A 13,129-nucleotide genomic window follows, 5' to 3' on the forward strand; every position below is an offset into this window, starting at 1 on the left:
GAGCCCCAGCTAAGCTTCTTGGGATGCCCTGCAGAGTAGGTACTGAGCTTTAGGAGGCTCTTTCAGTAACTCTAGCAGGAGCTGTGTGCCTGCCCTTGTTGATGGGCTCTGGTTTGTACCACAGGCAGGACTAGAAACTCCTGGAGGATGTCAGGGATGAATCAAGTGTGAGCCTCGCCTTGCAATATGCCACCAGAGCAGGCAGAGGCTTAGAAGTGTTTTAAATTATTAGAAATGGCCTCAGCAATGAGGTAAGCTTGTGTAATTAGCCTAAAATTATCTTTTGAGTCCTTGGAAAAAGGTGAGAACAAGTCATGCAGGCAGAGCTGGGAGAAGCAAACTGAGAAGCAAGCTGGGGGCGGCTTCCTTTTGGAATAGCTGGGACACAACATTCAGAGTTGGTGAGGAGAGGGAGGCAGAGCTGCTTCCCTCCTCCACTTCCATAAATCACAGCTTTTAGTAAACCCAGCCTGAGGGCACCCTTCAATAAGCCTCTTCTGTAAGATTCCACATGGAAGCCACTCCTGCCAACTCCAGGACTGGGATCGTGCAGAAGCAGGCACCTGGCAAGCCTGGCTCAGCTCAGCGTGTGGAGGTGCTTAAGAAAGTCAGTTTCCAGCTCCCACATCCTCAGGATAATTTCAAGCCTTCTGAGAAAGCTCTGCAAGCATCTGCTTGGTAACACGAACTATGTCTGCAAGCTCAGCCTTGAATGCTGTGCTGATGAGCATGAAGTGTCTGTGTGGACAAAGCAGGACAGGGCAAATCCAAAGCAGAGTCGGCAGCAGGGGAGCCTCTGCCAGCAGGACACTTTGTGGAGAGAGACAACCAACAGGGTTACAACAATGCTGTGATTTTCATGTTTGTGATGTGGCAGCCACCAGAACTCCTCTGGTTGTAAACTGAGTGTGCTAGGTGTGACAGCAACATGGAAGAACTCCAGAGGCCAGACAGCCTGACAAGCAGGCTGCTTTGAGCAAAATGACAATCTCTCAAAGCTGGAAACATTGAAAGCAGATTTACTCTGAACCACTTCTCTTCAGTTTCTGCGTGTGGTGCTCAGTGCCACAGAACCATGGTTCTTGCCTGCACTCTGGAGGCGTTTCTGCACCGCATCAATCACATGGGAACCACATTTGCATTTGCTAAGACTGAGCTTTTCCCTCAGCTTCAAGACGCCAGAGCCTGCCAGCTCAGGGCTTGAGCTATAGCTGGCCTAGAACACAGACTCAGTGTGGTGGTGATGCTGAGGCTTTACTGTGCTCAGGCACAGGAGGAGAGAGCAGATCTGTGAATACTCCACCTAGCACATCCTGTACCCAACAGAAACCTCTGCCCTGGATTGCTGCCTGGGAATCAATGAATAAAACCCCAAATCCACTCAACCTTCCCGATCCCAGTGCCCAGCCAGACTAAATGACCAAATACCTCCTCAGTGACTTCCCTCTGCCTACTGCTTCTGTGGCATTAACACATCTTCCTTTTCAAGAGCACTTTTGACCCAGTGATTCTCAATTATTTCTGTCTTCCCTTGCTTAGTATTTCTGCTGTCAGGAAATTTTGCAAGCTGTTGCATCGTCCTTTTCCTGTCAATTGCCTTTGCTGCTGGCCCCAAGCAAGGCTGCACTCACTGTAGCGGGACACAGCAAGCAGCCAGGCAGCGTAGGGCAAGCTGAGGTCCGCTCCTGGCTCCACTTGGTCCTTGCCCACTTGCGGACTCCCTTCCCCAGAGGATGCTCCAGAAGAGCATTGCAAAAGGAGTTGTAGACATCAGTGACAGTCCCCAGAGCAGTACTGGCTACACAGGATGGTTTTAGAGGGCTGGGGTTGCATCTAACCCTGGTTTGCTCAGCAGTGGCTGAACAGCACACTCCAACCACCACCAGAGCTGCTGCTCGGCCAGGCTCTTTGCAGCACGGTAACAGCAGCAAAGCATCGTTTAATCTGCAAGCTAGTCCCATCCACCTTACTAACACTCTAGAGGTGCAGTTTATTCCCTTCACTCCTATACACTCAATGGTAAAGCTCCTGCTTGTTCTTGCAAGGCTGCAGAATGATTCCATCAGGCAGAGCTACTGAGCACATTCAAATCCCAACTCTCTGCATCCATCTGCCTAACCCTTGCTGACCCAGAGATGTTGGCAACCACTTGCTTTTAGGTTTGGGGGTCTCTGATGGGAAAGGCTCTCTTGCTGGACTTCTCCAGAGTAAGCTTCACTGTGGGCTTGAGAAGGAAAACCAGTGAGGGTCCTACATCTTCCCAGTAGGAGCTGTTGATAAATCAGTCACCAGATGCTGTATCAGGAAACTTTTATACAAGTTTTTAATTAAAAAAATGGAACAAAAAAAAATATATATAATCAGGCATTTTATGCAATGCATACATTCTTTATATCTGCAGGTACAGATAAATAACAGAAGGCAAAACCAAGTATTTTGCTTATCTTTGGCCATTAACCAAGAATCACCCCTGAAGAGATATTACAGGGTTAAAGAGTCTGTAAACTTCTCTCCTTACAGACAAGGTATCAGGCAATAATACAGTAGTTAGATTTCAGAAATGTAAGGAAACAGTTCTTCAACACTGCCCAATACTGAAATTTCACCTGGTTTGCTGCTATGGAACTGAAGGCCTTCTTTAGCTGACACACAGACACCACTCCTGGCCTTACAGGGGCTGTACTCCCCCCTCACCACACATTGCTCTAAAAAGCCAAGCTGTACCTCCTCACCCAGTAAACTAGCATCAATTCTTATCCACGGAGCAGTTTCCTGAACCCCAAACCCACGTACATACACACAGAGCAGTCAGTATTTTGCCTAACTCAGTGTCCCAGAATAATGCTATCCTTCCACTTTACAGCACAGACGCGGCTGAGGGCGCTACCGAAGCAATATACACAGGATACACATCAGAACTCAGAGAAGCCATTGGTAAAGGTACTTTGATAACATGTAGCAGCTTATCTCTATGTATGTCCATGTCTTCACAGTTACACCTTAGAAGGGAGAACACCAGCAATACTCCTACCGTGTTTTCTATAAATAGTAAAACTTCACCTGTCAGGCATTTGACAAAAGAGTATTTAGGTTATCGCTTTAAATAGCTCTTGACAACCTGTAGAGTTTTAAGCTTAGAGGCTGTAAAGTTTGAGGATTCTTTGCAGTGTTTAGCCAGTTTCAGCAGCTGGGCCACCTGCCAGTATGATTTTATCATTTTAAAAACCCTCTTTAAATCTGGTAACATAGGAACTCCACCACTTTGGATGGGATGGGCAAGTTCTTGACTTGGCCCGTGGGCATCACTCGTCGAATCGCCATGCGACAGAGGTGCTGCAGACTGGAAACTTGTCTTGGAGTTGCCCAGAAGTACACACTGCCATCCTGTGTCCTGCATAAAGCAGAGAGGGAAGAAAAAACACCAGAATTATCCCACCTCAGTGACTGCAGCTTAGTGAGAACTCTCACACACACTGCCTCTTTGGGAAGGTGCTCTGGGCTTGCTGTTGCTCAGCTCTAGCTGCCCCAGACTCCCTCACCTGGGATGCCAGCTTGTCTCTTAGAACTGCACAGTAACACCTTGCTGATGATATGTGGGACAGGCCTGAGCAGAGCTTCCAACAGCTATGACACATACCACCCAAACAGAATGCCTACCCTTGATTACCTCCTGGGCCTTTTCCAGCCAACAGGACTGGAGGCCTTTTATTTATTCTCAAAGATAAGAAATGAGTTTATCAGCTTCTTGATTTTAGTGCTATCCCAGGCATGTTTAATAACACCAGAAGTATACCCAAGTCAGAAGCATCCAGCTGCAATCCACAATTGAAGACTTTTAGAACACTTAGCCACTCTTTTCAGCCTTTTGTGTTCCCTTAACATTTTAGGGAGGGAAATAAACCAACCAACATATACTTGCCCTGCAGCTAGAACACTGCCATCAGTAGAGAAAGTGCTGCACAGCCCATTGTTCAAAGGTGCAACCTGCACTGGGTATTCCTCATCAATCCTCCAGAACCTCACCATTCTGAAAAGCAAAGAAAAAAGTTAACCCAGGAGACATTTCATTCTGCATGGTATTCTCTCCAGTGCTGCACAAGCAAGCAGTCAAGCAGAGCTCAGAGAGCTTTCATAAACATGTTAACAGGCATGCAAGGAGCTTCAGAACACTCTTGACTTCTTCATTCCTGATCCAGATTTTGATCTGACTTGAACCATTCTAACTCTGCCAACTGAATAAGACTGCAACAAGCAATAGCCTAAGCTATTTGTCTAAGCTCTCTTAAGTGTCATGTGCTAGGAAATCCTAACAAAGCTTCTATTAAAACCTCAACTCCCTGAACACCCTTTGCTGTCATCTTAAGAAGGCATTCTTCATATTCCTGAAGTCCAGTCCTTCAAACTGTTATTTGAAGTTGAATATGAGATCCCAGAGCACTTTTTACTTTGGAATCCCCTGCTATTCAAGGACTTCACTGCATTATTAACTCCATTTATACTTTCCCCTGTTTGCAGACCCTCTTTCTGTTTGTAGCTGTCAGACACTGACGTCAGCTGGGTTATCCACTCTGCACACAATGAATATTACCATACCCCACACAACTCATCTGCTTTTACCAAGGCCACCACAAGGAATTTGTTAGTTTAACAGAAAAGCTGACTTAGGGCTTTGAAGTTAACATCATGTGGGAAAAAAAGAGGAGTTTAACAAACCTTTCCTCATACTTACTTATCATCAGCAAGGCTTGCAATGTGTAGCCCATCGTGACTGAAAGATACTGATCTGACCCAGCGGTCATTTGCACCTCCAGCAAATATTGGCGTGGGAGGAGGAAAGAGGTGCCTGGGAAAGAGAGACACATAGTGAACAACTGCTTCCTTCAGCCGTGACTAGAGCTGAGGCAGAACAAGTGGACTGGATATTTAACTATGAAATCAGGAGCAGAGACTGAACTACTCTGTCTTTTGTAGCACTGAACCTTTCAACTGTGTTGAAGGAGCTTAAATAAGCGCACATTAAAGTATCAGTGCTCTCAGTTCTCATCTCCACTCCTCTGCCACTTTAGGACTTCCCAGGCACTGCTAAAAATTTTCCCAAGTCTAACTATAAGTTAAATACACAAAGCCATTAATTTTCAGTAGCCATCCTGACCCTAAGAGAATGTTTCCACACTTTACTTACCCAAACTCCATGAGGATAACTCCAATGTGTGGATCCCAGACATAGACTCGAGTATCGTAAGATGCAGTAGCCAGTAAAGCTCCATCAGGAGAAAACTCACAAGCTACAACATCATTGTGATGGCCTTCAAGTTTCCTGATCATGGAGTATTTATCCATATCCCAGAGGAAAACCTGCAATTAAAGCAGCTAATGTTATAGCTCTGCTCAGAGGTGCAACGGAGCATTAACTTTAAGTATAGCTGCTAGTCTTATTTAGGATTATATTATAAATCAGGCATTATGAATTACTACAATTAAGAAATATGCTCAGTGTCATACTTAAGATTAAAATCAAGGGTTTTATAAAAAAAATAATTAAAGCAGACATGCAAGTTTCTAACTCAGGTTTGTTAAATGTTATTAAAAACAAAATAAGCCAAAATATAAGGTAAAAAGGCAACACAATTTAACCATGTGGCTTACTGAAATTCAGGTATTGCAAAACTATTTTATTAAAGTATGCAGAAATAAATAGGGTTAAAACTCTACAGTCCTCTCTTTTCAGTAACTACCAAATATTTTAAGAAATATACAGACAGAAAATGTAAAGGTTAACATAATTGTTACTCCAGTGGCATCCCTTTAAGATCACTTGTTTACAATTGGCTTGGATCACCAACGTCAGCCTAGGAAGAGAAACAGATACTGCAAGCAAAAAAACAGAATTTTCACAGCCAAAAGTTAAGTCTTTGGCAAAAACAACAGGGAAGTCTAACCACATCATTAGAAAGAGCTTATACATTTTAAATATCAAATCAACAGTCCAAAATTACATTAACGTTACGATGTACCCAGCATATTGTATTAGAGAAACTGATAAGGATGCTAGAATTCAGGGATTTGACATGCAGTTGGACATTACAGGTAATCAAAGACTGGGCAGATTTACTCAATAGGAGCCAGCTATGTACTGCAGCAAAATTTAGCACAGATTGGAGGTCTTTGGCATAAGTCCCTAAAAGAGCTCATTTGGGTCCTTGATTTCGCCCCCTCCCCCAGTTTTACTGCAAAGATTAAATAATGACATCTCAGATAGAAATGTCTCTGACCCAGGCAAACACAGCCTCAGTGCCTCACACACTGCCTACAACTCCACCATTTTACAAGCAGTTAGAAACATGTTGACCAATTTTCTCCTAGCAGACCCCAGCGTTCCACACGAGTGGGAGCTAAGTTTTAAGGGTCAGTGTGCCTCACTGCTGTGAAAATTATTACCAAAAGAAAAAAAAAGGGAAAAAAAATAAAACAAAAAGCAAAGAAAGAAAGCAGAAAGTGGACATCACCCAGCACCTGCGTACGTACAGGACACCCTGCAGTCGAATGCAAGGTTACTTCGTCCTACGGCAAAGTTCGCCCCCAGCCTGGTAGCCAGAGATGCCACTCTCTGCCCAGCTAACACCATTGTGCTCCTGTGTGAGTGGTGCCAGCTTAACCTCAATCACACCAATATTGCTGCCACCACCTGTGACAGGGAAAGCAAGAAGCTTATGGAAAACACACAGCCTGAAGATAGCAATGTATACATCCACATCTGCTCTAGTGCAAGAAAAGACACACCCCAGACCTCAGCTAGCCCCTAGCGCCTCTGCACTGCTCACTGCAATATCAAATGCATTTAATAGTCAGCCATGTGAAGTGGTATCCAGTGACTGAAGTCAGCATCACCAGGCCTCACAAAACATCTCTAAGTAGCCTGAATTCCCCTTTCTGCTTTATCCTAACTCTTCAGTGCCAAGAAAAGCAGCTCATGGCATACGTGCTTTACCTGCACTGCTTTCAGTTCTCTAGCAGGGAATTAGAACATGGGTGGGATCAAAACCAGTCTGCTGCTCTTCATTCTAGATCTTTTAGACACGAGTGCCATTTGCATTCGAAAACAAGTAGGAACATTTTTGTTCAGCAGGAGATACCATGACTGGCTCAGACTTTGAAAAGTCCTTTTCAGTGAGCAAGAAATAGAAAGGATAAAATCAGTATCAAAATAGTTTGATGCATTAAGTTAAGGATCTTTCAACACTGGAAGGTTGGGTGGTCTTTGGTTTTGTACTCTGAACACATGCAGATGTGTAGAACTACTTCTCAAAGAGCACTTAAGTTTCTTCAACTAAAAGCAGTGCAAGTTCAGTTCATAAATCAGTGTCTGGATGCACCATTGGCTAGTTTCATTTCATGCACTGTCACATCACCATCAGACATTTCAAGTTCATGACACCGAGCACAAGCTTAATGTTACTTAGATTTTCAAATGATTATGCACACAATTCAGTGATTTAAGGAACAAGAAACTCTGACACATACTGCCTTACTGGCTCCAACAGAACAGAGGATAGAAGAGTCTGGAGAGAATGCACAAGCGTACACCCAGTTCTGATGTCCTCTCAACACTTTCATCATATTTCCTAAAGAGAAAGACACTCCTGTGAAAATTCAATCAACAGGACAAATTCCACCTGGAAAGCTTTCCCAATTTACTTTTGCTTTTATGAAATTTGATACTGTTTTCCCAAACAACATCTTGGAGAGTCAATCTATGCAACAAATGAAGTAAAAGAAATAAACAGCTGAGGAGTCAGTAGCATAAAGAAATAAAACTTCTATTATGCAGCTCTAAATCCTGTCTCTAGTCAAAGAAAGTGACTTTGACTTAACCCAATACCAGCTTATTCCTTTAGGGCACATAAAGAATTTCAAGATAGGAAGAGTGTGACTAATAGGGTCAGAATCAAACCGAGCTGATAGCAACAGGAGAGGACATGGACATTTCTGCTGTGTCTCACAGCAGATAAAGTGCATACCGTCATCTTTCAGGTCCCACACTCTCAGTGTTTTGTCTCTGGACGCAGACACTAAAATCAGGCTGCCATCTGGGGCAAAGGTTAAATCTCTAACAACTTCTGTATGGTCCATCAGGTTAAGGAGGAGTTTTCCTGGTACATGAAAACATCACAGTTTAAAATGAAGGGCTGCATTTTTATTCAGATCAAACGCAGAGCACATAAAGGTAAATTTTCTGTGTGGGATTGCTGCCAATGGCAAGAAGCTTGTGCATGCTTTTAGGCTTTTCTGCATCAAGAGGCAATTTCCTGAAAAGCTAGGAAATCTGTACACTAAAACCATCTGCCTCAGAAGGCAAGACTTGGCTTTTGACAGACATCTCTGCTCTAAGCTTAAATCTACAAGACAGAACCAAATGACTCAGTAGTAAGCAGCTCCTCACTTTTTAAAGCTTGAGTTGTCTTCAGTCTAGCAGCTGTGCTATCAGCCAAGCCAAGATTCCCTAATTTCAGACTCATTATTTGAACAATTCTTTACTTTTAAAAAATAATCATAGAATCACAGAATGGCTCAGGTTGGAAAAGGACCTCAGAGATCACCTACTCCAACCTTCCACCATGGGCAGGGGTGCTGTAACTCTGTAACAAAACCTTCCTCATCAACAGACTCCCTCCCCATAGTCAAGAACAGAGCAATTTCATGTTTTGAAAGCAAATTAAAGCTAAGATCTAATAGAGTATTTTGGAGTAAATGAAAAGTCTGTCACGTACTGAAGCATTTTGCAGCAACAAGGCCTCATCTTCCATTTCTTACATCTCAAAGCACGACCTGAGCCTGTTCCCTCCTCTAGCAGTATGTGAGCATTTCTGCTTGCAGGAGCTCATGCTTTTAAGATCAACTGGTACTCCAGGTTGAATTCCCAGCTGAAACACTGCAGATACTCTACCTGTGTACACATCCCAGATCTTGATGCGTCCATTGTTCAAGCCTGTGGCAAGCAGAAGTTGGTCCTGGCCAAACTTGAAGCGGTGCCATTCTATGTTCACACAGCGGCTCTGCTTCTCAGGCACTGAGGACCCAAAAGCAAGGCTCCAGACAATATCCCCACAGTCTATGATGTGTTCACAGGGCTTGTTCTTCTGACCACTGTCACTGTTCTGCCTTGGAAGTCTTGTGCTGAGAGAATTTGCAACATTCTTTGTGCCATGCAACAAGCTGTAAAATAAAAAAGCACAGGGGAAAAAAAAAAGAGTATAAAATATCTTGAAAAAGAAATAGAACAAAAGTCTAACTGAGCATTGCTGGCCTCAGCCTTGTCCTGTGTAACTTTCATGTTACAAAATCACAGAATTGGTTGGGTTGGAGAAGACCTCTAAGTGGAACCTCACCTCCAATCTTGCCTCCAGTTCTGTGTCCCCAGCAGGAGTAGGACACAGAGCTGTTGGACAGCCCAGAGGAGGCCACAAAGATGATCCAAGGCCTGGAGCACCTCTGCTGAGAGGGGAGGATGAGGGAGCTGGGGATGTGCAGCCTAGAGTAGATGAGGTCTCTTCCAACCTAAGCAATTCTGGGATTCTGGGATATGCTGAAATTTGGACACTTTGGATGCCCATAATGCAGCATTTTTAATTTCAAATTACGAAAGCTTTTAACTGTGAAAAACTACCAACACTTGGAAACCTTACACAATACCAACACTTGAATTAAAGACACATCAATTAATACACGTATTAGTTTCTCCAGAGAGCAATTCATTAACTTAACCAACTGTGAAAAAACAACATTTTAAAAGCATTTACAGAAAAATTACTTACAAAATGTCCTAAGACTTTCTGCTAAATGAGCGAGAAGTGCCCTGCAGTTCACTTCCGTGCACTAAGTACTGGCAAGAGACCCTGAGGCCAGCATAGGAAAACCAATTAAGCCAGCACCAGAGAGGAGAAAAAAACCTGAGGTGGAATTTGCTAGGAGGGGAAACGTAACCAGTCATGAAAATGCAACTGCTGGTCACTAACTCCGTTAAAATGCAACCTGCAAGTGAAAATAAAACGTGTCTTTTGGAACTTACACTCTAGTAGGGATAAGGAAAGAAATCTGCCTTTCAGCAAATTCCAAAAAGCTTTCTGATAGCAAACTTAGAAGAGCAATCTGATCAAGCCTCTAATTTTTCTTCTTATTCTGTTGTAGGGTTAGGACTGTCTCAAACCAGGACACATTCTAACTTCCTCTCATTTTAGAGCATCTGAGTCAATTCATAAATCACTCCTCCATCGCTTTATGAGTTGCTTCTCTGGCTGGCCACAGAGGGAGATAAAACAATAGCTCATACTCAGAATAATGTTTTTCCCAAAGACACCAAAGCCTAAAAAGCCAACAGAGCATTAAATTTTTTTAAAAGCTATCTCCTGATCTAAATTCCTTATTTTTTCCAGATGAATTAAGAGCCATATGGTTTTCCTTACAAGTTATTAAGGCACTGAGCCCAGGGGACCAGCTTCACTATGCGATGCCCTTGTGACCAAGCAAAGTAAGATCCATCGGGAGCAAAGGCAACAGTCCAGTTTTCACGGCCACACTTCTTGTCAAAAGGAGAAGTTGGGGCTAAGAGCTCTCCTATGGTGCGTGAGCGTGCTGAAAAGGAACAAAGAGAAAAGGCCACGTTTAAGAGAGAGCTAGCATCGCTGAAAAGGTTACAAAGGAACCCAGCTAGACGGTCATTACTTTACCTTTATTTCTACGGTATTTTAAGTCCTTGGGTGGGGGGTTATTGTCACTGGGTAAGCAATCAACGGACTAAGCTCAGTTCAGAATGTGAGTCACCAGAAAGCAGCGGCTCAGTGTTAAAATACCACGGTTGTCACGTAAGGCATACGGCAGCTCGATACCAGAAGCAGAGCTCGTATTAAATTTACTTTAATCAATTGTTACTTCAATCACTGTAACTGGAGCTCCAGACACCGCAGGATAACAATGCTCCAACTTCGCCTGATACCCGATTAGCAAATAAGATGCCAAATGCCACCTATATACTTTGAGAAGAAAACCTGAGTGCGCTCGCACGCTGCGGCGTCTTGCCTTCCTTCCCTGAATGAAGCGACAGACAAGCACAGGGCAGCTGGCACGGCGCGGCCGGGCCAGCCCATTCCCTGCCCCGCAGCCAAGGGATGCACAGTCTCGGCCGCTGCCGCCGGGCTGCGGGGCCAGGGCGCCCCTGCCGCGGCCGCACTTGTCTCCAGAACGCGGATCTCAGCGACTGCTAGACCCAGGAGGCCCGAGCCAGTTTGCTTCCCTCAGCGAGCGTTCCACGCAACGGGAGCGAAAGCGGCGAGGGGAAGACCCTTGAGCACTGCTGAGCGCCGCAGCCCGGCCCCGGCTCTGCCCGCCCGCGGAGCAGCACCTCCGCGCCCTAATGACCGAGCGCGGAGCTGCCGCACCCGACCACGGACGGCGTTAACCCCTCCCGGCCCAGCCACCCCGGGCCCAAGCCCATCCAGTCCCGCTTCCCCGGCCGCCGCTCACCGATGAGCTTCTCGTTAACACTCAGGGGAAAGCTGGCCATCTACGGGGACGCCCTTCGCACCGGCTCGGGATCTGCAACGAAGCGAGAGGAACCGTCGCTGCCGGAGACGCAGGCACTGGGACAAAATGGCGGCGGCGGAGCGGGATGTAGCGGGGCGGGGAGGGGCGGGCGGGACGCGCCCTCGCTCGCTCCTCCCGCTGGCAGCGGGGCCGGGGGCCCGGGGGTGCCGTGGGGCCTGCCCCCGAAGCTCAGCCCCTCGCCCTGCCCTTCGCCCTGCCCTGCCCTGCCCTGCCCGCGGGCTGTCGCGGGCGGATCGCGTTTCGTCGGCCGTGCCCGCGCTCTCGTTCCGTTCTGCGGCCGAGCGCCTCTTGGCTGAACGACAGCGCTCGGGTTCGCGCCAGCGCGGCCCCGGGGCCTCGCCCTTTCCACCCGCTCTGGCTTCTCGCATCGCTCGGCGTCTCGCTGCCCTGTGGAGCTCGGCCCTGCGCGCCCCGCGAAGTGCCGCGTTATGTGCGCGGAGGTGGCCCGAGGCAGGCTGTGAGAGGAAGGCAGGCTGCGGCACCGGCGGGAAGGCAGCCCCCAGCTTCGGTGCCTGACAGGGGCAGGTGGCACGGCTGGGGCCGCGGTGCTGTTCTAGCAGGGGCTGCAGGTACAAACACCTTACAGCAGCGTCTTCCAACTGCATCCATGCCAAAAGATGAGTCACATTTCGCTATAGGAAGGAACAAAATCTGCAGTGAGCTGGCGCCCTCAAAACCTCGGGGTTCACAGGACGGAGAGGAATGAGGATGGCCTCATTGCTGTCTACAGCTACCTGAAGGGAGGCTGTAGCCAGATGGAGTTGGTCTCTTCTCCCAGGCAAGCAGCAACAGAACAAGGGGACACAGCCTCAAGTTGTGCCAGGGGAGGTCTAGGCTGGAGCTTAGGAGGAAGCTCTTGGCAGGGAGAGTGACTGGCATTGGAATGGGCTGCCCAGGGAGGTGGTGGAGTCACCGTCCCTGGAGGTGTTCAAGCAAAGCCTGGATGAGGCACTTAGTGCCATGGTCTAGTTGACTGGATAGGGCTGGGTGCTAGGTTGAACTGGATGATCTTGCAGGTCTCTTCCAACCTGGTTGATTCTGTGATCACTGGCACCCCCCAGTACCACTGTTTGGATGGAATGCTGTGTGGGGATGCATGGGCGAGCTCATGTTGATGAACTGCAGAGCCCTCAGATGGGATAGGAAGTGTTCTTGTGTTGCTTAAATGGCCATGCAGCAGCAAACATTCTTGATGCAGTGAGTTAGAGGCTGCCTGCGTTATCTTTTAAGCCAGGTTGTGACATCCTTGATGCCTGTTGGACCATGGAGCTGCAAGGCAGCACGTAACCCAAAAAGTATGTGAGAGCTTCTGTGACTGCTGCAGAATGTGTGCAGGGCAGTGACTGCACTTGATTTCGTACTCCCTGACCAGGGGCTGGAAAACTGCTGGGAGTTCCCTACACTATGGTGTTTCTTGCTAAAGGTGGATAGTTCAGCATGGAAATCCAGCAAGATCTGGTTCATAACAGAGCTTTACATTTACTGCTAAGTGGAGTTGTCCATAAACCACTTTGCAAAAGAGACCCTGAGG

The 13,129-nt window shown here is 46.6% G+C and overlaps 1 protein-coding gene across 2 annotated transcripts; it reads right to left on the bottom strand.

The window, feature by feature from the left end:
- Positions 1 to 2,300: 2,300 nt before the first annotated feature.
- Positions 2,301 to 11,662, bottom strand: WSB1 (WD repeat and SOCS box containing 1). 2 transcript variants are annotated; one of them, XM_064165967.1, is made up of 9 exons: positions 11,518 to 11,661; positions 10,461 to 10,629; positions 8,945 to 9,213; positions 8,019 to 8,150; positions 7,522 to 7,622; positions 5,183 to 5,355; positions 4,730 to 4,843; positions 3,920 to 4,027; positions 2,301 to 3,391 (listed from the first exon to the last, which is right to left on the bottom strand). In XM_064165967.1, the coding sequence occupies exons 1-9, from the start codon at positions 11,555 to 11,557 to the stop codon at positions 3,232 to 3,234; spliced, it is 1,266 nt and encodes a 421-aa protein (XP_064022037.1). In that variant the 5' UTR covers positions 11,558 to 11,661; the 3' UTR covers positions 2,301 to 3,231. The 2 variants fall into 2 exon arrangements, with proteins under 2 accessions (XP_064022037.1, XP_064022038.1); XM_064165968.1 differs by lacking the exon at positions 8,019 to 8,150 and having other exon boundaries at positions 11,518 to 11,662.
- Between the last annotated feature and the right edge of the window lie 1,467 nt (positions 11,663 to 13,129).

Source organism: Pogoniulus pusillus, chromosome 27, assembly GCF_015220805.1.
Source record: "Pogoniulus pusillus isolate bPogPus1 chromosome 27, bPogPus1.pri, whole genome shotgun sequence".
In the NCBI taxonomy this organism is placed as follows: domain Eukaryota; kingdom Metazoa; phylum Chordata; class Aves; order Piciformes; family Lybiidae; genus Pogoniulus; species Pogoniulus pusillus.

Excerpts from the sequence above, each read along its gene's own strand:
- WSB1 (XM_064165967.1), bottom strand. The coding sequence starts at position 11,557 with ATGGCCAGCTTTCCCCTGAGTGTTAACGAGAAGCTCATCG. Across the intron at positions 8,151-8,944 it reads GATCTGGGATGTGTACACAG|GAAAACTCCTCCTTAACCTG; the intron begins GTAGAGTATCTG and ends TTCATGTACCAG. Across the intron at positions 5,356-7,521 it reads CTGTTGGAGCCAGTAAGGCA|GTTTTCCTCTGGGATATGGA; the intron begins GTATGTGTCAGA and ends CTTTAATTGCAG.